Source organism: Eutrema salsugineum, unplaced genomic scaffold (genome assembly GCF_000478725.1).
Source record: "Eutrema salsugineum unplaced genomic scaffold, Eutsalg1_0 scaffold_8, whole genome shotgun sequence".
Lineage (NCBI taxonomy): Eukaryota > Viridiplantae > Streptophyta > Magnoliopsida > Brassicales > Brassicaceae > Eutrema > Eutrema salsugineum.
This window is the reverse complement of record NW_006256414.1, coordinates 2,905,754-2,933,376: the sequence shown is the minus strand read 5'-3', so window position 1 is coordinate 2,933,376 and position 27,623 is coordinate 2,905,754. Positions and strand designations below refer to the sequence as shown.

At 34.6% G+C, this 27,623-nt stretch overlaps 2 protein-coding genes and 1 pseudogene across 2 annotated transcripts; all 3 read left to right on the top strand.

Annotated features, from left to right (window-relative positions):
* The first annotated feature begins 305 nt into the window (after nucleotides 1–305).
* Nucleotides 306–3,228, top strand: LOC18009766 (FBD-associated F-box protein At1g61320). The gene is made up of 3 exons (XM_006391953.1): nucleotides 306–1,190; nucleotides 2,652–2,816; nucleotides 2,935–3,228. Exons 1-3 carry the CDS (start codon nucleotides 306–308, stop codon nucleotides 3,226–3,228), a joined length of 1,344 nt encoding a protein of 447 aa, XP_006392015.1.
* A 12,557-nt stretch (nucleotides 3,229–15,785) lies between these two features.
* Nucleotides 15,786–18,424, top strand: LOC18009728 (annotated as a pseudogene).
* A 2,460-nt stretch (nucleotides 18,425–20,884) lies between these two features.
* Nucleotides 20,885–24,124, top strand: LOC18009730 (FBD-associated F-box protein At1g61320). Its single transcript, XM_024149581.1, has 3 exons — nucleotides 20,885–21,769; nucleotides 22,321–22,485; nucleotides 23,942–24,124. Exons 1-3 carry the CDS (start codon nucleotides 20,885–20,887, stop codon nucleotides 24,122–24,124), a joined length of 1,233 nt encoding a protein of 410 aa, XP_024005349.1.
* The last annotated feature ends 3,499 nt before the right edge of the window (nucleotides 24,125–27,623 follow it).

The following is a 27,623-nucleotide window of genomic DNA, read 5'->3' as shown; positions in this document are numbered from 1 at the left end:
TATCTTTTAATCTTAATGTAACTATTAATACCATACCTAATATTAAGTATTGTTAATTTTCTTCATAAGGTAAGAAATACACCAGTCAATCTTTTCTCTCAAAAATATAGAAAGTACAATTTTGCTATATGTAAAAAGATAAAAGAAACAAATTAAATGTATCATAGAATTATTTTGCTTAAATCAATAATAAATTATAAGTATATATAGTCAAAAAATCTATGAGTTTTTCATGGTAATCTGTATATAAATCATTACTCACTGAAAATTATTGTGAAAAACTCTAATGCTCTTTCATGAAAAGGATGGAATCCTCTCAAAAGAAGACAAAAATCACTGAAACTTTGCCTGACGACCTTGTGGACCACATCATGTCGGTATGTCTCCCTATTCAATATGTTTTACGAAATCGTTCTGTGTCCAAGAAGTTTAAAGACACAGAGATCCGGTCCCGCGACCTTGATTTCAGCAAAATATACTCTGTAAGATGCGGTCAACAAAAGGCTGTACGCATCATTGAAAGCGTTTTTAATGATTACAAAGGCTCGGAGATTAACCGATTTGTGCTACTTCTCAATCACATCGGAGTGGAAGATAAGATACTTTCATGGATCAATACATGTCTTGGTAAAAACATTCAAGAACTTGTGTTGGATTTCTCTAAATCAAAAAAAGTTGCCAACATCCCGGTCGATTTCTCGGCCATCGAGACGCTAACAGTTTTGAAGCTAGGATGGTGTAGCTTCAAAATACCAGATAATTCTCTAAAGGGTTTGAAGTTATTGAAGACACTTGCGTTAACTAAGATTAATGAACTGAATAAAGACATGATAGATGCAATATTCAGCAACTGCATCCACCTTGAGACCCTTGAGCTTATCAACTGTCTAATGTATGGGATATTGAGCATCAACGCCCAAAATCATAAGAAGTTTAAGTCGCTAGTTGTGTCTACTATGCCAAATCTTTTTGAAATTATTGTGGATGCACCTACTCTCGAATGCTACAAGTATGATGGATATTGCAATAAGATGGTTTACTTTTCAAGAGTGCACGCACTTAAAGAGGCAAAACTCCATTATAATCGAAGTTTTTCTTGGCGTTATTCCGATCCATCTGACATGCTGCTTGCTAATATGAGGGCTTATATAAGAGTTCGTGTCCTCGCAACGACCAACATCTTTCTTGAGGTAAGTCTTATTTTTTTTATTGTAATTTAGTTTTTTTTTTTAAAAAAATTCATGAAATAGTTTTTTTTTTTTGCAAGTTATTTTATAATAGCTGAGTAGAGTTTATGATATCATATGCACGAGTTGAGATCATAAAAAATCTTTATTTAGACATCTTTTAAGGAAGTGATCGCTATTATGGATATGTGCTTTTCTATTTTCTGCAAACTTTTATATGAAGAAGTTGTTTAAATAATCATATGGAACACTCAAGCAATTAATTCTCCTTTTTAATAACATCTAGAATTTTGTTCTGGTTTCTATAAAATGAAGAGAAAAGATAGAGAGAGAGGGAAATTTGAATTACCACAGGATTACAGAGTTATTATTTTGAATACCGTTTTCCATTAATAAAGAAGATCGAATGGGAAATTGTATCACTTAGGTCTTTGGTGAATGATTTATCTTAGACGTTAACAAATAAAATAGATCGAATGGGAAATTGTATCACTTAGGTCTTAGGTGAATGAGACATGACTTAAAATCTCATTTAGTTCGTATGCTATGGTCCTTCTTGAGCAAATGAATCTTATTATTTTCATCCCACCAAAAAGGTTATATATGCATTTGACTTAATAAGTATGATACAATTTTTTATTGGGATTAAAAGAAAAAACTTTCATTGACTAATTAGGATTAGGAATCAAATTTTAAGGTTGATAAACACGGGTCTAAAGGTTTGTATTATATATTCATTCCAACAATAATAAAGAAACCCCAAAATTAGGTCTCTGCTTCAATTTGTTTTAAATTCTCTCTTGTTTTCAACTTTATTCTAGTTAGATTCGACCTAATTCTCAACACCACTACTAAAACCTTTTTGCCTTCTATATAATATATTTGGCTGACCAAACCATTTAATCTGTTTTGTAATCATTCGTTAATGAGGTTGCAAATTTGAAAACTTTTTGACCCAACAAGAATTTTTGAAAGACCTATATATATATAAGACCTTATACCAACCTCATTAGACATGCCTTGAATTATTTTTTATATTCATTTTTGTCTTAGTGGGTATCTAGAAATCAATGATAGACAACTTTCAGAATTAACTTAGTTGTAGAATCCAACAAAAATTACAAAAAGTACTTGATCTATCATCTGCAGAAAGACGAGAATAATCTCTATATATAAAAGATACAGTAAGATCTGACACTGAAAACAAATAAAATCTGACGAAAATCTTATTCTTCTAAATATCGTTGCTCATTTTTTTTGCATGCATCAGTTTTTAAAGCTTAAGTTGTTAGATTCTAGAGTATCATTTTCTCAACTCTTTAACATTTTAATGTTCATGATCATAGAGAGTGTTCATCAGTCATCACACATAGACTGCAGCTTTCACATGTTAATTTCTCCTGTTAAAATTTTTTCACTCGTGCTTTGATGTTTTGATGTTTCCTTTCACATGTATATGTCTAGGCTTTGACGTGTAGATACAATGGAGGAGCAATTAGAAGACAGATTTTCTGCTTTTGGAGCTTACAAGAATTTCAGATTTCTTTTAAAGCTCCAACAGTTTGCAATCTTTTTGACATTGCTCAATTCCTCCAACAGTGCCCTAACCTCAAAAAGGTTTTGATCGATGTATGTCTCTCTCTCTCTCTCTCTCTCTCTCTCTCTCTCTCTCTCTCTCTCTCTCTCTCTCTCTCTCTCTCTCTCTCTCAATATATATACTAATCTACTAATGATTTGCTATGTGCAGATAAATGATTACACATTTGAACCTGGAGTTTTTTGGGAGGTTCATCATCAGCAACATATTCGGATTCACAACTACTGTTTGAACAGTATCAAGTTTGTCGAGATCATGGGCTATAAAAATCACTCGCATGAGCTTGATATAATGGAGTTCTTTGTCCGGTACGCAAAATCTCTAGAGAAGTTAACGTTGACGAAGCCTAGAAACCCAAAGATCAAGCTATTCGAACCTGATAATGCAAGGATCAATTACATAAAAAGCATGTCTCAAAAGAATGATCTCATTGAATTTATCTAAGGTTATAAGTTCAGGTTGTGCCCAAGCATGCCAGATAATAATAGCTCTCTTGATGTGTCTGAAACATCATCAAGAGTAGTGAAACAATCATATTTAATGTTTTCTTCTTTCTAGTTTTTTTCTAGAATTGAACTCTGTTTTCGTTGTTTTTTCTTTATCTCAGATTTGAACTTATGTGAGATCAATTAAGTCATTTTAGACTATATATATATATTTTCATGCTCATAAATAGTTTAAGATCATTGCTATTTGGTTATTGTTTATGATCTTGAGAATATATCTAAATAATATTTTTCAACTTAGTGCAACGAGTTAATCATTGAAAATTTACCCTCTTTATTCCAACGAGAGTATTATATTTGTGTCTTTTTTATGACACAATTTGATTAGCAACTTGGAAAACGTTTAATGCTCAATATTTCAAGAAAAATAAACATACATGAGATTCTCATGTAAATAACGTTTGAGCTTGACACCATTTATATGGAGCGAAGTGATTTTGATTATAACGTTGCTACTTTCGAGGGATCAGAATGTGGGTGGCGTGCAATGTTTTCTTCAGGATAATATATGAATTTCGTAGTACATTGTGATTTGGTCAAGAAACGTTATCAATTAAATTGGCTTAGTTTTCGCAATTCTCCAAACTGACCTTCAATATTCAAAGACAAAATATATAAATTAATAAGCCAACCTGCAATGTTCTGTTGTCGGTTTGAGTTGTTAGATCTCTTTTGTGAATATGGACCGAGATTATAGGCATGTCTGTTTTGCTGTTGAAACATATTAGTATTACGATTGTCTTTTTTTTCCATGTCTTACTTGTAATTCTTTACATGTAAAAGACAACACCTCGATTTGTTTGAAGCTCTGTAAATCATTCAGTCTTATAGTAAATTTTTGTAAAAAGACTCCATTGCAATCCATTTACAGTTTGTTATAAGCAAAGAATGCCAGGGGGGGGGGGGGGGGGAATTTTCCTCTTTTTTTTTTATTCATGTCTCGGGTTTTGAATTGGATTTTGCAAACGTTCATTGACACAATGAATAAAAATAAATATTTAGACAAAAAGGTATGTCTCAGTCATTTTCTCTATAATTCTTAGGCTTTAACGAATTCATCCCACCAAAAAGGTATATGTCATAAGTTTGATGCATATTTAATATGTTTCATTGTTTCTTGCCAGTGACTAGAACAGCGTGCTCTCGAGTGTTAATTGCATTAGAACACACGATGATGAAGTACAGCATCGTTAGCAGTCAATTTTTGGTGATTAATGCTGTGAAAAAAACCTCTTTTAAGAATTAAGGTTTTAAACAAGATGGTTTGGTGTCATTCTTTTGCAAGTCTCTTTTTAGACGGTTTTTATTGTGCTTTAATTAAAATGCTAAAGTCTAAAATTTGCATCCGTTTTAAGTCAGTTTTTAAAAAGAATTATGGATCATGTTTCAAATGTGGTGCATGATCATTTATAGTAGAACGATTAGGTTATTCACGGGCAGAGTAGGTCGTACGGCCCGTTAGCTAGACTGGATCGACCCCCTCAGATGCCTTAGTTGTGCGACCTCGTCGCTTTTTGCAGATTAGCTCAGTCAGGTTATTCGGGCCTGTTGAATTAATGGGCCTTGCTTTTTGGATGGGCTTTGTCGATCCAATGGATCAATCTTGATGAGCTATGTTGGATTATGGCGGAGAGAAAAAGGGATTGTGTCTTTTACGTTTTAAAGAGAAAAATTGTCTTAAAGTCATACTTAACTTCTTTCAACTTTATCATAGGTGTTTAATTAAATGATTCGCTCGTAATCATTTTTAACCCTAACATATGGATAATGTAAGTGTTATATGTGATAGTTTTTCAAAAGTGATGCAAGTTAATATTGACTAGTATCCATTTTGAATTAAAAATATTTTTTTTAAAATTTTAAAATAAATTAATTATTTTAACTGGTGTAAAAGTACACATAATTAATGTGAATCAATATTTTTTTTGAATAAAATATTAAATTATATTCAAAATAAAAAAATACAACTGTTTTTACAACTTTTCTCCAACTTTTCTCTTACTGTTTATTAATCTTGGCTCAAATAAAGAAGAAACTATATTGAAATTTTTATGTGGTTCTTGTGGCAAACCAAGTTTGCAGCCCATCTTCAAAATTTTTCACTCCTTCCCTGCGTAGCGAGCTTAGTCTGTTCCGAACCATCACGTTGAGTCTTTTGACAAGAATGTCTCCAGGTGTGCTCGGTTCACCATGCCTCCTATTGTTCTGTTCCCTCCAAATTGTGTGAACTGATGCTTGGAATGTATACCTGAGGATAAATCCTCTTGTCGAACTAGGTGCCTGCTCTGTTAGATTTAATGTGAATCGTTAGTTAGCAAGTGATTCTATTTTGGATCAATTCTTTTATAAACACACTATAATTGATTTTATCTACCTAGCTTATAGTACGGATGGACCAATGGCATCATGCCTTGTGCATGATAGACGAGATATGGTGATTGTACATTCATATATGATGGGCTACTACAAAAAAACATGTGATTTCTGACGATCATATCCGTCAGAAAAACCTTTCTGGAAAAGGCTTTTCCGACGAGTTTCCGACAAAATACAGTCATCGGAATCCTCTTGTCGGAAAAAAATTGGTTGGAAATCGGTCAGGAATTTCTGACCGAATCCGAGGAAACCATTTTTCCGACAGATTTCTAACGGGCATAACGTTTCCGACCGAATTCCAAAGGACCTGGTATTCCCGATCCTTTCCCGACTGCGCTATGATTCCCGACGGAAATCCGAGAAATATAGAATTTGATAATTTCCAACAGATTCCCGGTGGGCTTTTAGTGAAAAAACCCCTCAACTAAGTTTGAATCGGATAAAACCCCCCCCAACTAAGTTTGAATCGGATAAAAACCCTTCAACTATTTTTGTAACGTAAAAATCCCCTCAACTAAGTTTTCGTAATGATTTAGCCCCTCCGTGAACAACACCGTCAAATCTTAACAAATCGTTCTTTTTAAGCAAAAACTACACAATTTTTACTATAAACAACAATTTTTTTGAAAACCAGATATAAGAATCCACAAATTAAACCTAATCTCTAAAATCCCCAAATTCTTAAACCTAAATTGATGAACCCTAATTTTTGAAAGTGTGATTCTAAGTAGTTTTTATGGTTTGGAAGTCAATTGGGTGAGATTGAAAATGATTTGTTGTGTTGATTAAAATGAATTTGAAAGAAAAGCCCTTGAATTGAGAGAAATATTTTCTCAAAATAGGAGAAAGAAAAGAAAGAATCATAAATCTGAAGTTTGGAAGAAGATGAGGCAACTGTTTTACTTTGGTGTTTAAAACCTTGTTCTTCTTCCTCCAACGAATTTACTTAGAAGAAGAATTTAAGAGATTTTCAAATTGAATGAAGAACCCTAATTTTTAAATTGGGGATTTTTAGTTTCAAATCGATTTTGGGTTTTCTTTTATTGAAGTCATTTTGTTTTTTATTAAATACAAAACACCACGTTTTCATTTAACTGTAATTCGTTAAGATTTGACGGTACTGTTCACGGAGGGGCTATATCATTACGAAAATTTAGTTAGAGGTTTTTACATTACAAAAATAGTTGAGGGATTTCTATCCGATTCAAACTTAGTTTAGGGGTTTTTTCACTAAAAACCCACGGCGGGTTTTTAATTTCCCGACCGATTTTCGACCACTCTTTTATTTTAATAAAAAGTTTTCTTATAATTTTAAATTATTTATATAAATAATTAAAATATTAAATTTAAATTAAATTCGATTCAAATTTTATAACTTTCTAATTTCCTATTCCCGTACTTTCGGTCGTTCCCGTACTTTCGCTTGTCCCTGAACTTGGTGGAAAATCAGGAAACCTCGACCTCATCCAGCTCGACATGGTCGCAAGCTCGTCTTGTGTAGCGCCTAGCTTCATCTCTGTATCCTGTTTAGATTTCTCCAAAGCCGTTACTTTCTCCTGAAACGCTTGGTTCTGCTTGATAAGATCTTCGAGAACCTGGCTAGCGCCCAATATCTCCTTTTTGTATAGTATTTTTCCGAGACCACATCAACGTCCTTTTGCAACGGGAAATACCTGCAAAAGTCAAACACATGTTATTAACTAAACAAAATTATATAAGAAAGAGCAATTTAATTATAAAAGAAAAACAAAAAAGTAAACTTACTTCGCGAACCCGACGGTTGATTTCTTCGCGCGAGAGAATGACGGAAGAGGAAGAATCACCTTGTGATTATTGGCTGAGCTCTTCATCCATCTAGTAACAAATTTCATCTACAATAAGATCTTGAATTACTTTGGTGTTCTTGTTTGTGTGACACGCCATCATCCCCTCTAGATGATTTAGAGGCTCTTCTCCTGCCGCCTTTGTCTTTAAGAAAAAAACTTATAAATAATATTTTAAAGACAATAACTGATATACAAAAGTGTTAAAGGGAAAATAATATTACCATTTGGTCTTCTCGACTCAAAAAACTCATCGAGCCGGAGTTGTGGATGTATTTCCTCTTGCCGTTTCGTTCACTCTTCCGATTTTTGGACTGTTCTTCGATGTCTTCTCCGTCTTTGGCTATTGCCAATAGGAGATGTAGTGTTGCCAGACGGAGGCATTCAAACCTTTCGGTTTTCCTTGACCTTTCCTCCACTTCTGTTTCAACTCGCACATGTTTCTGGAGGATTGCTTAGCACACTCTGCCAGAAACAACTTCTCGATAGTTCACGTGCGGTTTCTATGTCAAGTAAAGTCTTGCTAAAAAATCATGAAAAACATATTATTGTTATATAATACCAATTAAAAAAATTTATTAGTTATAATACTCATAACTAAAAACTTACAGCAAATTGTTTAAACCAAACGTTTTTCTCTTTGATAGGAATTTCCGAGAACTTTTTGTAGGGCTTATCGAGGATCGAATGCAGCATTCACAAAACATATTTGCTAATCCCATTGTTCGAATATCCAAACCTTTATTACAAAATATTTATTATTTCAATAAAACATATTACGATAAGATTAAAAACGTTAAAAAAAATAATAATTTACCAAGTCGCATTTCCTTGACGGAATGGATCGAGCATCGTGCATAACTCTCGTCCTGGCTGTTAAAGTAAATCATTGATACTATTGTAGAACGTCTGGGAAGGCAGAGAACGCACAGAAGACTCCGGGATGTCATCAGACTCTAGGACCTCTATCTGTGTAGTCCTCGACGTATATACATGATTGGTACGTCGTCCGTTGGGCTGAGACGACGTACCAGATACATGAGCTTAGTAATCTCTGTAATGAGTCAACCTTCCGAATTTCAAATTATAAGAACTTATAATTTGTAAAAAACATATAATAGGTTTTTTAAAAAACTTAATAAAATTATATTTAGTAAAAATAATTGTGAATCCAAAATAAAAACTTATAATTCGAGGAACTTATAATAACTAATAATTAGGTAGAAAAAATGGCATCTTTAATGGTTATAATTAGCTATAAACCAATAAGAACAGATGTATGAAAAAAATTATTGTAATTTAATTAAAAACAGATTCTATTTCTTAGATACATATTAAAAAAGTATTGTAAGTTTTTTAAAATTCTAATTTTAAAAATCTAACATAGAAAAATCTAATAATTTGTTTCTAACAATTCTAACAAATAAGTTTACAAAATCTAAACTAGAATAAATTCTAACAAATAACAAAACTAATCTAACATAAATTTTACATAAATTTTTTTAATTGTTTAACACTAATAAATCAATAATCTAACAAAACCTAATCTAACAAAATCTTTTTCCTAATTAACAAACCTAATCTAACAAAATTCTAACAAAAAACAAAGTATTTTGTTAAAATTGAAACTTACATTTAAAAAGTGTGTTCGAGTGTCAATCGCATTAGGACACACGATGACAAAGTTCAGCAAAATTAGGAGTCGACTTTTGAAGATTGATGTGAAATAAATCTCTTAATGTTTGTCTAATTAAGGCTTTATTTTGAATTATAAAACATAAATTTGCATTCGTTTTGAAGTCGTTTTTTTAAAACTAAGCAACAACATAAGGTTAACATAATGGCGACTAATGTGATTTAGGCTTACCTTTTATATTTAAGTTATTTAAGATAGTTGTATTTTTTTTTTTTTTTGGCTTTGAATGACCTCTGTTACCATTTTTTTGTTCTTGGAAACTGTATGATATATAACGTTTTTCAGTATTTTTAAGTATGCTTTTATGTCTATTTTTTTAAGGTTATTAGAAACTGTCTTTTTGGTGCTATTTTTACGGTTTCATCTTTTTTTTTATAAAAGATATTCTCTCTCTTTTAATTTTCAAAATATAGAACACGTTGTTTTTTCTAATCGTTTCGTGCTTTTGGTTTTCAAATGATATTAGAATCTATTTTGTTTCTACTACTATGGTATGAGTTTAATCAAATTTATTAGGTAACTAGATACCTCTAATGAATTGGTAGAATTCATCCTCAGAATAATTTACTTCTCAGTCCTATACTATGTTCGATATTTAATTTGCTTACAGCCTTTGATTTCTAGAGCCTTGATTATACTAATCAAGTGTGGAATTCTATTGCAGTGTGCCTTACTCGTGACCAGAGGCATCAATCATATATTGCTCGTGGTGGTTCATCTTGGCTTCATCAACTCATTCGTTCTAGAGCCAATGCTGCTTAATTCCCCAAAGTTTCATCTCAGGTATTTCGTTCCAAAGTTAGCCTTGTGTTATTTTCTTTATTTTCTTTATTTTCACCTTTTTTCCAGTTTTATGCCTTTGATTTTCTTTGTAAAATGCTTACTAGCATCGTTTGGTGTACTCTGGTTTATGCTTGTCTTACCAATGACAGCATTAACAAAACAGAAAAAAATTGGTAAAAATCTGAAAGACAGAAATTTTATGGTGCAACTTAACAAGATGAAGATTAATTATTTGCAGAGTTAATTTTTTGAAGTTTCTACAGAAACAAATACATTTATAGTAACATTGTTACTTCTTTGAACTGAAATAGTAAATAAACTGAAATAGGTTTTACTCATATATAAATTGAAATAGGTTTTACTCATATACATTGTCAGCCTCCGCCCCATCTGGGGCCTATTGAACGTCTTACAGGTTCTCTTTGACCTATCGGGGCACCAGACTGTCGCAGTGATGATCACATATTATCTTCAGCTGGTCCAAGTTCCGGGTTCCTTGTTGACGTTCGGATTCATGGAAAGGCCTCTGATGCGCTCTCCAGTGTGTACTCCATCCTGGCTTTGGGTGGTGGATTCTTATGATGATTCTTTTATGCTCGCTGCCTCCCCCGATGTTCCCGGTTTCCCCACCCGGTGGCATTTCCCAGGTAGTCTTCCATTTGTTATCAGATTATCTTCCTTTGTTCATGACTTGACCTGTTCTCTCCCTTCTTTCTTCTTTTTTTTTTTGCGAGTAGGTTTCCAGCGTGTGGGCCTGAGTCCCTTCCCTGCCCTCCTATTTCAACTACCCCGTCACCTGCACAAACCAACTTTCTTACTTCATTCCTTATTCGTGAGGATGTCGTCACTAGAGGCCCCCTTTGGTTGTCGGCTTCTCCCTCCAGGATCCGTCTAAAGGCTGGAAGAAGCGTGGAGCGTCTTTGATGAGTACAGTGATGAGAAACACCATTCTCCTGCCCCTCCTGATCTCTTCCCATCGTCTTCCTCTTCATCTGATGGCTCAAGGTAGGCATTCTCGCAGAGCTCTCCCCTCAGTTTCCTTGCGGCTCGATGAAGTTTCTTTTTTTTTTTACTTCTTTTTCCACCTTTTGGTTGGCCAATTGTAGCGCGCCTTCCCCCTATATGGGTCTTTCTTGAATGTATTATTTTTGGAAGTTATTACAAGTCAGATTTAATAGATATATGCTTTTTCGTTTTCGCCTGTCTATCCTTCTCTTTGTCTTCTTATTTTCTCTCACTTGAGGGATCCACGATCTTTCTACTGGCTCTGGACTTTTGGGCGGGGAAGACGCTGTTTTGTTCCCTCAGAACCTTGCCATCCTTCTCCAATTTCTCTTCCCTAGCATGCCTCATGCATCGTTCTCATTTTGCATCCAGAGTCTTTCCATCCTTCGCCCGACTGGGAACTCAACCATTCGTAGGTGTCCACAAACCGTGTCCTCCATCGTCCACCCATGGCTGACCCAACAGTGCCGGGTACCGAGCTGGTGTACTGACTACCATGAAAGTCGTGTGGATGATGCTACCTGTGGCAACTGGGAGTGCTACCTCTTCTATCGCTCGAGTTACCCACTCGTTGTAATCCATGATGCGTGTCAACTGCGTGAGGGAACAAGTTTTACCCTTAACAAAAACAAATGAAAGCCGCAAGTGCACATCTAATCAGTTGTAGTATTTAGGGATCGAATCCACAGAGATTTGTGTGCCTGGTATTCTTCTACGGTTTCTAACTTTATGTCTAGACTAGATTGGTTTTAGAGGTTGGTTGTTTTTCACGGATTAAACTAAAACTAAAGAAAGCAAATAAATCTATCCTAGAAAACAAGTAGAAAAGTCGAATAGAAAGCAAGTAGAGCAAGCAAAATATCGAACTAAAACAACTGAAATGCAGATCTAAATAAGCAAGTAAAAATCGATTGGTTTGTAAACTATGGCTAAAAACGCTGAGCTTTTGGGAACTCTACAGGGATCATAATCGGTTTTAACACTAGGGTAGATAGATTGGGATTGACGGATATCGATATATAGGGTTCTAGAGCTAGAGTACGGCGGTATGACTACGTCACTGTCGTGATCATAACCAACTGTTTCTCGCAACCCTGACCAGTAGGTTTCCACTCTGGCCCTGGAAGGGAGAGAACGCAAGAGCTGCACAAGACTCGTCAATACTCACGATCTCGCCGCAGGTAGGTTTCCACTCCTACGGAAAAATCGTCTGTTTCATTCTAGGGCTGATACTTAATGAAAATTTTCGCAACACAAACTATCTAGATCAGATACTAGGTGATCAATCAAGCATACATGCAATAAGAACAAGAATAAGCAGAGAACAAAGTTGAAATCCCAGATCAATAAACCTAGACGTCTTAATCGATTATGAGAGCCCCTTTCGGGAACCCTAAGCCCAACTCGGGATCTACTCAGACATGGCTGAGGTCGACATAATCATTGGTTTTAGTAAAAGTAATCAAAAACAGTAAAGAAAAGAGATGAAGAAAGCTTCTCTATTGAAGAACTCGGACTTGAACAATCTTCTATAAAAATCGCATAAAAACGGCTAAAGGAAAAAGGGTTTCTGTAAAGTATGAAGGGTGGTGTCTAAAAACGACCTAAATGACAAGTATTTATAGTCTTCAATACTCCATGGTTTCTAGGGTTCCAGAATTGAGGCTGAGAATGACTTTGGGCATCAGAAATATGGGCTTTAGTTCAGAGTTAGCCGGCCGCGGTCGGGAATGACGTGACCGCGGGAAATAGGTGGCTGGCCGCGGTCGAAAGGCTTGTGACCGCGGGGAATGGGCTGTTGGCCGCGGTCGCGTGACTTGCTGGCCGTCTTCGAGTGGCTCCGGGGCTAATGGAATATCATGAGATCCAACCGTTGGAATGTCTCCAAACCAAGTGCATTTGAAAGCTGGTTGATTCTTCTATAAGTTGTCCAATTTTGAGGGTGATCAGACGGTGAGAAAATCTTCGTCTCTCCATGAGAGTTCTGACGGTCTGTATTTATCCAAAAGAGTCTTTTTGTTCCAATTTGTGCCTCTTTATCCCAAATTACCTGAAAAGTCTTTTAAAATCCAAAAACATAGAAATCCTTTGAAAACCTTTGAAAATGGAGTAAAAACACCTGTAAAAAACATTAAAGTGATCCATAAAAATGGTCAAAATCCGGTGTTATCAATCAACGAACGTGATATTTTCCGGTTTGAGAGACCCTCAGAACTCTTCTAATTCTTCGAAAACGAGCTGTGAGATAAGATTGGCGGGACAAGTCTGGTCCACCAGAACCTGTCTCATCTGTTCGCCGCCTATCTCTAGTGTCACCTTTGGGGCGGGGTACTGGGTGATGATTCCGGATAATTCATCCGCCGTGTCAAAGAACTCCGACGGGCGAGCTAATCGTCTTTGAACCCTGGGCGCCTTGTCGAGGTTCCCTTTCCTGGTTTCTTCTATGTGTTCTTCGACATGACTGACCCTGACGAAGCCTCCTATCACTTGATCTTGTTTATCTAGCATTCGCTGCGCTTTACTAGATAGTAGAGGCTGCATCGACGGGTGGTGAACCAGCGTCAATATCTCCTTTGTGAAATCTCAACAGTCCTCAGTCTGATGCCCCTCGGATCGGTGATACTCACACCATGATATTCCACATTTTTTGCTCCTCTGAAGCGGGTTCATCTCCTCCCCCTAGATCTCGTATGGCATGGGGGTGCATTATCCATGATTCTACCTCTAATTGGTTCTGGTCGCACCATCTGGAGATATCACTGGAATACGTCTTGAGGGGATTTTCTCTCGGTTTCTTTCCCTGGTCTACGGCTATCTTCGGATCTCTGTTGCTTCCCCCTCCTTTGATGTTCTCCCTCTGTTGGGATTTCTTGAGCTGATGGGCATGTCAGGTTCGTCCTCTCCAGACTTGGTCATGTCTCCTTGGCGTCGGCGGTTCCCAGCTCCGACTTCGCTAATGCTTGGTTCACTGTCAACCTCTGCGTGACTCTCTCCCGTTTGCATATCCAGGTTATTGCCCCCAGATCAAATTTTTTGGTGGTTTTCTGACTTGAGAAGAGAAATTTTGCCTCGAAGAGTGTTGCCCCTTCTTTCTAGTGCCAAACTGTTTGAGTGATTTTTAATCCTCTGCAAGGGCAAGTCTCCTGCAAAACTACTAAACGCATGAAGGCCTGGAAACACACAATGGGATGTGTTTTCCGTTGGCTCTCCGACGCTCAAGTCAGAAAATAGTGAAAAAAAACCACAAAGTGGCTAATCGGAGAGAGGAAAGAGATTGGAAAACGAGAGAAGGAAAGTGGACTGAATGTTCCTGAGAAAGGTGGAATCGACTCGGGCCTTTGAGTAATAATGAGCTTTTTGAGGTGAAAAGAAAAGAAGTGTAAGAATTTTGGGGTGAGATTGCTATAGCTTAATGAACCACCATGGAGTAGAAGTGAAGAGATGGTTAGAGTAATGACCAGAAAGTCTAATGTGATATAGTTTAATGATCATAAATGTCTAGAAAGATAGTATGAACCTTAAGGTGGCGAAAGGAGCGAACCCTTTCCTTATTGAAAGGAAGAGAGTATTTATAGAAATTTACCTGACCCAGGTTCGTATACCGGGTCGGTTCTCAGATCGTGAGTCAGGCGGTTTGGTTTGCAATGCGATTTGGCTAGACTCGAATCTTATGCTCACATCATGCCTCAGACGCTCTCACCATTTTTTTTGGCGTTTTCAGCCTCATGCGAGACCGCTCTTTGGCGCTTCTCTTTCACCCCAGCGTATGGGTTGGGTTTGACGATTCAGACGCGGTATGACTTTTGCTGAATCTCTGCTTTTCTTCTGCCTTCTTGGTATGGTCATTATCATCTGACATGTGTAAAAATGGTGCATTAAATGCCAATCTCGTGGGGTTTGTGAGGGTATGAGCAATTAAATCAGACCAAGGCATATTCTGATTGTCGAACGGAGGGAAATTTAAACAGTGTTTCCCACTTAAAAGATTATTTGTACCTGGCTCGGATCTCTCGATACTGGGACTGGGCTGCCAAGGTTGTCTCACTGTCTGACTTTATTCTCCAGGTATTTGTGTGGGTTACACTTCCTTATATCCCAATCTTTCTAGATTACCGAGCTTGGACCTAGGACATAGGAAATGTAATCTCTCCTCCTCCTGATTACTCAGTTTCCAACCTTTTTGTCTCTGACAGCATGGCCGGCACTATCAAATACGAAGAATCTGGAAACATGTGACCTATCGTGTTGAATCTCTTAAATCTAAAAGGATTCGAGGCCTGGTATTATATGCTTAGGTCATATTGGACCGTAAACCCAATACGAATTCTAATTTGGCTCAGAAGAGTTATACCTGTAAAAAAATCATGAACGCTACGTACAAGCACGTGATTCGTCCATAAGAAAAGATTGAATTGATCCCAACAACTAATATAACTATTTGGACAAAACAATTAATATATAAAAATATATGTTTATGGAAAAAAAATTGCATAACATATGTATTAACATTGTTTTTATAATGTAGATATATTAATACTATACCTAATATAATGTATTGTTAATTTTTTTTATAAGATAAGAAATACACCAGTCAAACTGTTTTTTTAAGAAATATAGAAAGTACAATTTTGCTATATTTAAAAAAAAAACAAAAAGAAATAAATTAAATGTATCATAATTATATTGCTTAAATCAATAAAAAAACTATATGTGTATATAGTCAAAAACTCTCAGAGTTTTCTATGATAGTCTACATATAAATCATTGTACACTGAAAATTTCTGTAAACAACTCTAATGTTCTTTGTTGAAAATGATGGAATCTTCACAAAAGAAGACAGAAGTCACCGAAACTTTGCCTGATGACCTCGTGAACCACATCATGTCGGTATATCTTCCAATTCGATCTGTTTTACGAAATCGTTCTGCGTCCAAAAAGTTTAAAGACTTAGAGATCTGGTCCCGAGACCTTGATTTCAGCGGAATATACTCCGTGAGATGCATTCAACGGAAGGCTGTACGCATCATTGAAAGCGTTTTTAATGAGCACAAAGGCTCGGAGATTAACCGATTTGTGCTACTTCTCAATCACATCGGAGTGGAAGATAAGATACTCTCATGGATCAATACATGTCTTGGTAAAAACATCCAAGAGCTTGTGTTGGATTTCTCTAAATCAAGAAAAGTTGCTAACATCCCGGTCGATTTCTCGGCCATCGAGGCGCTAACAGTTTTGAAGCTAGGATGGTGTAGGTTCAAAATACCAGATAATTTTCTAAAGGGTTTGAAGTTATTGAAGACACTTTCGCTAACTAAGACTGGTGATATGAACACAGACATGATAGATGCAATATTCAGCAACTGCATCCACCTTGAGACGTTTGAGCTAATCAACTTTCAAATGTTTGGGACATTGAGCATCAATGCTGTAAATCATAAGAAGTTTAAGTCGCTGGTCGTGTATACTATGCCGTATCTCTTGCAAATTATTGTGGATGCACCTACTCTCGAATGCTTCAAGTATGATGGATATTGCAAGAGGGTTTACTTTTCAAGAGTGCACGCACTTAAAGAGGCAAACCTCCACTATAATCGAAGTTTGTATTGGCGTTATTACGATCCATCTGAAAGGGTGCTTGCTAATATGGGGGCCTATATAAGAGTTCGTGTCCTCGCAACGAACAATATCTTTCTTGAGGTAAGTCTTATTTTTTTGTAATATGGTTTTTATAAATTTAAAAAATAATTTTTTTGCTAGTTTATTTATAATAGCTGAGAAGAGTTTATGGTATCATATGCACGAGTTGAGATCATAGAAATATTTTATTTAGATGTCTTTTAAGGAAGTGATATCTATTATGGATAGGTGCTTTTCTATTATATGAAGAAGTTGTTTAAAAAATCATATGGCCATTCTCAAGCACTCATGCAATTAATTCTCCTTTTTAATAACATATATAATTTTGTTCTGGTTTCTATCAAGTGAAAGAGAGAGAGAGGAAAATTTGAATCATCACAGGATTACAAAGTTAGGAAATTGTATCACTTAGGTCTTAGATGTGTGAAACACGACTTAAAATCTGATTTAGTTAGTATGGTATATATATGGTCCTTTCTGACCGAGCTAATGAATCTTCTTAAGTACTGTATGATATATTTTTTTATTGGGATAAAAAAAAGTTTCATTTACTAATTAGGATTAGGAATCAAATTTTAAGGTTGATAGATATGGGTCTAAAGGTTTGTATTATAAATTCCAACAATAATAAAGAAACCCCAAAATAAGGTATCTGCATCAATTTGTTTTAAATTCTCTCTTGTTTTCAACTTTATTCTAGTTAGATTCGACCTAATTCTCAACACCATTACTAAAACCTTTTTGCCTTCTAGATAATATATTTGGCTGACCAAACCATTTACTCTGTTTCGTAATCTTCGTTAATAATGTTGCACATTTGATTACTTTTTGACCCAACAAGAATTTTTTGAAGACCTATATAAGACCTTATACCACCCTCACTAGACATGTCTCGAATTATTTTTTATTTTCTTATTTGTCTTAGTGGGTATCTAGAAATTAATGGTAGACAACTTTCAGAATTAACTTAGTTGTGGAATCCAACAAAAATAATCTCAATAGGTACAGTAAGATCTGACACTAAAAACAAATAAAATCTGACAGAAATCTTATTCTTTTAAGTTTACGTGCTCATTTTTTTTTTGCATGGATTATTTTTTAAAGCTTAAGTGGCTAGGGAGTATCATTTGCTCAACTCTTTAAATGTTAATGATAGAGATTTTTCATAAATGCAGCTTTCACATATTAATTTCTCTTGTTAATATTTTTGCACTCGTGCTTTAGAGCGAGTTCTGATGTTTCTTTCGCATGTATATGTATAGGCTTTCACGTATAAGTACGATGGAGGAGAAATGAAAAAACCGAATTTCTGCTTTTGGAGCTTACAAGAATTTCAGATTTCTTTAAAGCTCCAACAATTTGCAATCTTTTTGACATTGCTCAATTCCTCGAACAGTGCCCTAACCTCAAAAAGGTTTTGATCGATGTACGTCTCTCCCTCTCTCTCTGTATATATATATGTACTAATCTACCCAAACAATACCTCGATTCTACGTGATAATTGATTTTTTTATGTGCAGATAAATGATTTCACATTTGAACCTGGAGTTTATTGGGAGGTTCATCAGAAGCAACATATTCGGCTTCACAACTACCGTTTGAACAGTATCAAGTTTGTCGAGATCATGGGCTATAAAAACCACTGGCATGAGCTTGATATAATGGATTTCTTTGTCAGGTATGCAAAATCTCTAGAAAAGTTAACGTTGACGAAGCCTAGAAACCCAAAGATCAAGCTATTCGAACCTGATAATGCAAAGATCAATTACATAAAAAGCATGTCTCAAAAGAAAGATCTCATTGAATTTATCTAAGGTTAAGTTCAGGCTGTGCTCAAGCATGCCAGATTATAATAGCTCTTTTGATGTGTCTGAAACGTCATAAAGAGTAGTGAAACAATCATTTAATGTTTTTTTTTCTCTTTTTCTGATTTCTTTTTTCTAGAATTGAACTCTATTTATTAAAATAAAAAAATAAAAACTATTTATTTTCGTTTTTTTTTCTCTCAGATTTGAACTTCTGTGAGATCAATTAAGTCATTTTACACTAATATATGTCTATTCTCATGCTCATAAATAGTTTAAGATCATTGATATTTGATTGTTGTTTATGATCTTGAGAATATATCTAAATAATATTTTTAACTTATTGCAACGAGTTAATCATTGAAAATTTACCCACTTTATTTCAACAAGAGTATTATATTTGCCTTTTTTTATGACATGATTTGATTAGCAACTTGGAAAACTTTTAATGCTCAAAATTTCAAAATAAATAAACATACATGAGATGTAAATAACGTTTCAGCTGGACATAATTTATATGGAGCGAAGTGATTTTGGTTAACGTTGGTATTTTTGAGGGATCAGAATGTGGGTGGGTTTAGAAAGAATCAATGAAAGGATATCAATTCAAATCCTGGATTTTCAAATTTAGATAATATATAAATTTCGTAGTATATTGTGAGCTGGATTTTCAAATCCTGGATTTTCAAATTCAAATAATATATAAATCCTGGATTTTCAAGCAATGTTTTCATCAAGATAATATATAAATTTCGTAGTATATTATGACTTGGTCAAAAAATAAAAGATTAATGAACCAAACCGATTAATGGGTTTAGGTTCACTAATAAAAGATTAGTGAACTCAAACTGATTAATGGATTTGCGCAAAAGTAGGATACTAAAAATTTGAGGATCCAAGAATTTTATAAAACGTTTTTGTGGAAAAAAATATGAATGAAAGATCCTACTGAATTAAATTGGGTTCATGAATATAAGAAATAATGTGAATTTTTAATCTCTCTCACTATTTCTCTCAATTTGAAAATCCAGGAATTGAATTGATGTCCTTTCATTGATTCTTTCTAAATTGCATTGATTTATCCTAAAGATTTCATTTCAATTGGAATTTAGTTATTCACCATGTACGAGAATCCCTACTAATCATCAATGGCTGAATGGTTAAAACGCCTAACGCCAATGGGACCCTCCAATAAGTCTATTGGAATTGATTCTGTATCAATGAAATCTTCTCATCATTTATACATAACACATATCATAAAATATGAACAGTAAGAACTAACATTCTTATTGAAACTAGATGATGTATTAAAGTTTAGGTTTGAACATTAATTAGTTTGGGTTCACTATCTTTTATTAGAGTTTAATAGTCCAACATCAAAAATATTATCATCTCATTAGGTAACTACATTATTTTGTTGGTTTTATATTTTATTTTAATCCATGTAACTACATATCTTATAATATTTTTATAAATTTAGTTATCACATATCAAATCAAATATGTACGCTAAAATTAAATTAATATTATTAATATAAAAGAAATGTTACATGATATAAAAAATTGCAAACAACAACACTATTACATTGACATATAGTAATAAACTGAATTAGAGTTTACACGTACATAAACTAAAAATTTTTACTAGTGTTAGATAATTTGTCTGCTAACAAAAAAAAAAAAGAGAAACTAAAAATTGATTAAGTTTGGAAAAATGGAAAAATAAGAAATTGGAGTTTAAATTGGAAGTTAGTGAAACTCTAATATTTTTTTATTATTATTTATACCAGCTAGCAAAAACAGTTTAATTTCATAATAATAAGATGTAAAAGATAAATTTTAAATTTACCTAAAATTTTGACATGTATATAAATCTTTAAGGCATTTTTTTATTAACAAGACACGTGTCTACATTGTGTCTAACTACTCTATATATAAATTATGGAAACAAATTATACTAACAAACATCCAAACATTTCTTCTTGAATGTAATTAAATTTATTGGTTAAGAATAGTAAATAATATAATATATTTGGACATAAAAATTAATATATAGCTATTATATATATATATATATATCCAAAAATATGTTTATGGACAAACCAAATTTTCATTACATATTCACATATTTTTATCATATTTTAATATAAATATTAATATTTTACATAAGGTAATACATAAAAATATATATATATATATATATTAATATCTTACATATGGTAAAAGGTAGATAGCCAATCTGTTTCTTACAAAAGTATAGAAAGTATAGAAAGTACAGCTTGTATCCCTCTGTAAAAACAAATAAAATTAATGTACCATAATTATTCACTCCATACATGCACGTTTTTTAAACAACTCATTCAATAGAAAATTGAAAACAAAGGCAAGAAAATCTTAGTTTTCCAGTCTGCATATAACTCCCCGAAAGTTATAGCGAGAATCCACTGCTCTCTCTAAGAGTATTGTGAAAATGTTAGAATCTTCGAATAAGAAGATAAAGGTCACTGAAACTTTGCCCGACGACCTGGTGGACCACATCATGTCGGTATGTCTACCAATTCAATCTGTTTTACAAAATCGTTCTGTATCCAAAAAGTTCAAAGCCACAGAGATTCGGTCCCGAGATCTTGATTTCAGCAAAATCTACTCTGTAAGATGCAGTCAACTAAGCGCTGTAAGCATCATCGAAAGCGTTTTTAATCAGTACAAAGGCTCGGAGATTAATCGATTTGTTCTACTTCTCAATCACATCGGTGTGGAAGACAAGGTACTCTCATGGGTCAATACATGTCTTGGTAAAAACATTCAAGAGCTTGTGTTGGATTTCTCTAAATCAAATACAGTTTTCGAGATCCCGGTTGATTTCTCGGCCATCGAGACGCTAACAGTCTTGAAGCTAGGATGGTGTAAGTTCAAAATACCGGATAATTCTCCAAAGGGTTTAAAGTTATTGAAGATACTTGTGCTAACGAAAATTGATAGAGTGACAAAAGAGATGATAGATGCAATATTCACCAACTGCATCCACCTCGAGACGTTTGAGCTAATCAAATGTCAAATGTATGGGATATTGAGCATCAACGCTAGAAACCATAAGAAGTTTAGGTTGCTAGTCGTTGATTATATGCGGAATCTCTTGGACATTAAGTTGGATTCACCTACTCTCGAATGCTTCAAGTATTATGGATATGTCAGGAAGGTTGACTTTTCAAGAGTCTATGCAGTTAAAGAAGCAGAATTCCATTATAAGCGGAGTTACGATTGGCATTTTTACGACCCATCTGATATGGTGCTGGCTAATATGAGAGCCTATACAAGAGTTCAGTTCCTTGCAACGACAAACATCTTTCTTGAGGTAAGTTTTTTTTTTTGTTGTAATTTAGTTTTTATAAATTTATAAGATAGTTTTTGCAAGAGTTATAATAGCTGTGTAGAGTTTATGATATCATTTTGAGATCATATGCACGAGTTGGGAAAATGTTTATCTTAGACGTCTACACGAAAACAATACGCATTCCCACATGTTGTTTCTATGATGATCTAAAATCCGATTATATTGATCTTAAGCGAGCAGACGAATCTGATTAAATTACAAAAAGTACTTATCTGTAAAAAGATGAGATCAAGTTCAACATAGATAAGGTACAGTTACATCTGACACTGAAACAAATAGAATCTGATAGAAATCTTATTCTTAAAATGATTAGGTACTCATTTTTAAGCAAGCATCATTACTAAAGCTTAGATTTTAGAGGTATCATTTGCATAAACTCTTTAAAAATTCATGATAGAGAATGTTCATCACACATAGACTGCAGCTTTCACATGTGTTTTTCTTTTAATTATAATTTTTCACTCTTGCTTTAGAGTGAGTTTTGATGTTTCCTTTCACATGTATATGTATAGGCTTTCACGTATAGATACATAGACGGAAACATGAGAAAACCGACTTTCTGTTTTGGGAACTTACAAGAATTTCAGATATGTTTTAAAGCTCCATCAATTTGCAATCTTTTTGTCATTGCTGGATTCCTCAATCAGTGCCCTAACCTCAAAAAGGTTTTGATCGATGTAAGTCTCTCTCTCTCTCTCTCTCTCTCTCTCTCTCTCTATATATATATATATATATATATGTCTGTATATTAATCTACCAAAACAATACTTCTCTTCTACCAATGGACTAAGTCCATTACAACTTTGGTTTGCTATGTGCAGATAAATGATTTCACATTTGAACCTGGAGTTTTTTGGGAGGTTCATCATAAGAAAAATATTCAGATACAAAACTACCGCTTGAACAGTATTAAGTTTGTCGAGATAATGGGCTATAAAATCACGGGCATGAGCTTGATATAATGGAGTTCTTTGTCCGGTACGCAAAATCTCTAGAAAAGTTAACGCTGATGAAGCCAAAAAACCCAAAGAGCAAGCTATTCGAACCCAATGATGCAAGGATCAATCACATAAAAAGCATATCGCAAAAGAAAGATCTCATTGAATTTCTCTAAGGTTAAGTTCAGGTTGTGCCCAGGCATACCAGATTATAATAGCTCCTTGGATGTGTTTGAAACATCATAAAGAGTAGTGAAACAATCATTTCATGTTTTTTTTTTTATGGTTTGTACTAGATTCAAACTCTATTTGTTCTCTTTTTTTCATCTCAAATTTGAACTTGTGTGAGATCGAAGTGCTTTTAGACTAATATATGTCTATTATCATGCACATATACAGTATGTTATCTAAGAGGACTTCAAATATAATTTCATTTATTGCAGTGGATCATTCTCAAGTGATCAAAGAATGCCATGAGGCGGAGGAAATATTTTACTTTTTTTCTTATTGAATTTGTAGATGCAGTCAATAAGAGGTTGTACGCATCATTGAAGATTTGAGGTTCATAGGGGTTCAAGGCAAAATTAAAAAATGAGGCGTTTTATTTTATAAAACATATCATATAATCTCAAACGATATAATATATTTAAACCACTTTAATTCTAAAAAATTAAGACATAATATTTCTTTTTTTTTCAATAAAGATCTTAAGAGATTATCAATACGATTTATTTATTTATTTTCTTTTCAGAAAAGCAAAAAGAGATCTAAGATCGAAAATCAGATTGGTTTTGTTCATCATGGCAAACCTAATTGTTTTTCTATCTTCGTACCACTATTCAAAAAAATCTATGATAAACAAGAGAGAAGAACATGTAATAAAAGATATGAAATGAAACACAGCCACACAGAGGAATAAAAAGTAAAGATTCTTTTTCAAAATCTCGATTTACTTGTTTTTTTTCTCGTTTAAAAAAGGAAAATCCTTTGTGTGGCTATGTTTCATCTCTTTATAACTCGAGTTTAAGAGATTATCACACTTTAACTCGTTTGTACATAAATCCCACTTTAGCCATGGTACAACAGATTTTCAAATATCAAGGGCCTCAAAACATTTATATTATATGGGTGCATGAGGCAAAAGCCTTAGGCAAGACCCTGAGACTAAGCTCATTAAATTTGTTTGTTTGCGCAGATTAAGAATTTCTCATTTGAACCTGGTATGTTTTGGAAGATTCATTATACAGCTATTCAGAAGAGGAACTGCCAGTTTAAATCTATCAGGGAAGTCGAGGTCAACGGCCATAAAAGCCTTTGGCATGAGTTTGATATAGTGGTGTTCGTTGTCAGGCACACAAGATCTCTAGAGAAGTTATAGTTGATGATGCTTAGAAACATAAGAAACAGAGCTCACGGACCCGATTATACAAGGATAAGTAACATAAGTTCAAGTAAAGGAGGTTTAAATTCAGGTTATGACCAAGCACTGTAAAAAATAATAGAATTCTGATGTATTTGAAATATCATTAAGAGTGAAACATGTTAACGGTATGTTGCTTTTTGATGATCGTATCTAATGTTTGAACTCTCTTATTTATCTATTTTTGGTTTCTCTGAGATTAGAACTCTTTTTGTTTTTGATTTTCTTTGAGTTTTCAGTTATTTGGGATCATTGAGATCAAAGTGCTGGACTAATCTGCTAACATATTCCCATGCTCATACACCAACAAAAAAGAATTGAAAAGACAGTTGATGCTATTTTGTAGTTTGTATAACAATCATTTATGCTAAATATGTATGATTTAGCATTAAACGGGTTATATTATTAGTAATTTGGTTGGCATCCGTTGAGTAAATCCGACACTAACCAATCTGATTTTACGTAATTTATAGTTCATTAAAAAAAATAAAGCACTTAAACGACTTGGTATATGTTAGTTAAGGGAAATAGGAAAAAAATAAACGAAGATCTGGTCGGTTCGGTTTGGTACCAAACCAAACCACTGAAATTCAGATATATTTATAGTATTGCTGTTCGGTTCCCTCGGTTCAGTTTTTTTTTTTTGTCCCCTCAGGTTCAGTTTAAAAGGACAAATGCCTAGAATACTCCATCTCTAATAATTTGTTTTTCTTTAATTCGATAATAATGAGTAAAATCTAAAAGCCCAATTACAGTATGCATAATTACAGATCTATCATATTTATTGTTTTTTTTCTTTTAATTTATTTAACTTCATAAAAAAAAATTCAGTTGTCGCCGAGACCCGAGAAACGTCTCCAATCGGAATCGCTAACTCCATCGTGGAAAGAAGGTGCGCCTTCAAATTCATCTTCATCGCAATTCAATCGATCGAACACTTCTCTAGAATGGCTCATACGAAGACAACCACTGGAAACTCCACTATAGATAAATTTGCTCCTCCGACACTAAATTAATTGCACGAAATGGTGAGGCGCCATCAAGAACCAGTGAAAAGCAGAGCCGATAAAAGTGATGATGAGGATAAGCCATCTTTGCATGATACAAGTGTAGCCAAAAACAAAGTTGAAGACAGTCCCACTACGGATCCTCATTACCTTAATGTAGAGGTATGTTTGGAAACATACATTGATATTGTTTTGGGTAATAAGTAAAATTGGTATACTGAGTAAAACTGGACTAACTAAGTAATACTGTACAACTAATGTAGGAGAACACCGAGGAAAAAGAGAAGAAATAGAGTCTGAAGGATAAAGAGGAGGAGGAAGAAAGGGACCAAGAGGAGGACGTAGAAAAGGACCAAGAGGAGGACTAAGAAAAGGACCAAGAAGAAGAAAAAGACCAAGAGGAGGACAAAGAAAATGACCAAGAGGAGGACGAAGAAAAAGACCAAGAGGAGGATGATGAAAAGGACCAAGAGGAGGACGAAGAAGAGGAGGAAGAGGAGGCGGAAGAAGATGAAGAGTATCAATTCCAAGCTATACCACCATCAAACATGTTCTTTGAACCCTGGAAGTTTAATATGAACATCAAGCTGTCAGGAAGGTGCTATGTTGAGAAGGTTGTGAAAACTTTGGAAAACGTGCTAGATGTTAGAGAGTTGAGGTGGTTCAAAACACACCCTCAGTTCAAGTATTTCTTCCACATGTACTTGGAAGAAAACCATAAATCACAGGGGATGTGGATGCTCATTCTACGGATGGTGTCATCAAGAAAGATGAAGGAATGCTGGTTTGTAGTGAATGCAGTGCCCATCTGGTATTCTCTGAGAGAGTTGGGGCTTATTTTTGGATTGAACTGTCGAATCTACCCAGAAAACTACGAAAAGTGTGCGATCTGCTCAAAGTTTAGTCCCTAAGCTACTCTGCAAGAACACAGATGTGCAGTTGTAGTATTAGGGGTCGAATCACAAAGACAAGAAATTCACTCAATAAACCTATTAGACTCGAATTACGCTAAGAAAAACGATGAACAACAAAATAACAAAGCAGTAAAAACGTTTTTAAGATTCGAATGGATGGAGATTAGGTTCAGGGCGTTTCTCAGAAAATCAAAGAATGCAGATAAATCGATTATTCAGGGTTCAGGTTTAAGCACAGTTCTTGCACTCAAATCACAAAGTTATAATTATCCAACTTCCATTGTGAGGATTATCTAAATCTTAGAATTCCAAATTCCTTTGCAAATCCTAAAGATTTAAACCAGCTTTAATGCTCAAGTTCGATATGTTCACAAAGCATCTAAACCAAATTCCTTTGCGAAAAGCTACTTTGCTCATCCTAGGTTCTTTCCAGTTATTCAATTATACTTCCGTGTCAATTAAGCAATCTAATGATCTAAGTTCTAGCTGATCAGTCTAGAATTAGCTTTAAGAATAACCTATGGTGAAGAACTAACAAGAATGTGAACCCTAACTAATCAATTAATCAAACATCTAGTGAAAACCTTAATGAGAACCCTAAACCTAAAAGGTTAACTACTCAGACATGGATATTGAAACAACACACATGATTGAATAGATTGCAAAATAAGATGAATCGAATAGATAAAGGGGTTCAAAATCTTCTCTCTAAACGAACAGAGTTCAGACTTGTCTCTCCAAGCTCTCTAAACAAAGATTCCCATTTACGGATATTTACAAAATGTTTGTCCCATTTCCCACCACTCCTCTCATGACTTCGTGGTATTATGGTCATCAACATTCTCCAACTACGTCTTCCTCTACGGTTCCAGTGAAGGTTCGAATTAGTGAGATTACTGTTCCTCTTTCCACCTCCACTCAGCCCTCTACAGATCAATCCCCTCGAGTTTCATCAGTTTCACCAACTGTACTGTTGACTACCTCTCTGGTTCAATCTCCTTCCTCTTCGATGCATTTGCAATGTCAAGACTCCAGTGTGCATCGGTCTGGATCCTCACAAGGTTCATCAACTCAGTCCTTACCACCTCAGAACACTCAATCAATGGTCACCAGAGGCAAAGCAGGAGTGGTAAAACCAAACCCACGGTATATTCTGTTTGCTGTTAAAGGAATCCCCACTGAACCAACCAGTATCACTGAGGCACTGAAACACCCGGGTTGGACAGCTGCATGTGAAGAGGAAATGACAACATGTAAGGACACTAATACTTGGAGTTTGGTTCCTCCACCGGCTGATATAAATATCTTGGGTTGCAGAAGAGTTTTCAAGACTAAGTTGAATGCCGATGGAACTCTAGACAAGCTGAGAGCTAGACTGGTTGCGAAAGGCTATGAATAAGAGGAGGGTATAGATTTTCTGGAGACTTATAGTCCCGTGGTCAGAACTGCAACAGTTAGAATGGTTCTACACACTGCAACTATTGAAAGATGGGATATTAAACAACTTGATGTAAAGAATGCCTTCTTACATGGAGA

Coding starts and splice junctions, on each gene's coding strand:
- LOC18009766 (XM_006391953.1), top strand. CDS start 306: ATGGAATCCTCTCAAAAGAAGACAAAAATCACTGAAACTTTGCCTGAC. Junction 1,191..2,651: donor CGACCAACATCTTTCTTGAG/GTAAGTCTTATT, acceptor GTATATGTCTAG/GCTTTGACGTGTAGATACAA. Junction 2,817..2,934: donor TCAAAAAGGTTTTGATCGAT/GTATGTCTCTCT, acceptor TGCTATGTGCAG/ATAAATGATTACACATTTGA.
- LOC18009730 (XM_024149581.1), top strand. CDS start 20,885: ATGTTAGAATCTTCGAATAAGAAGATAAAGGTCACTGAAACTTTGCCC. Junction 21,770..22,320: donor CGACAAACATCTTTCTTGAG/GTAAGTTTTTTT, acceptor GTATATGTATAG/GCTTTCACGTATAGATACAT. Junction 22,486..23,941: donor TCAAAAAGGTTTTGATCGAT/GTAAGTCTCTCT, acceptor TTGTTTGCGCAG/ATTAAGAATTTCTCATTTGA.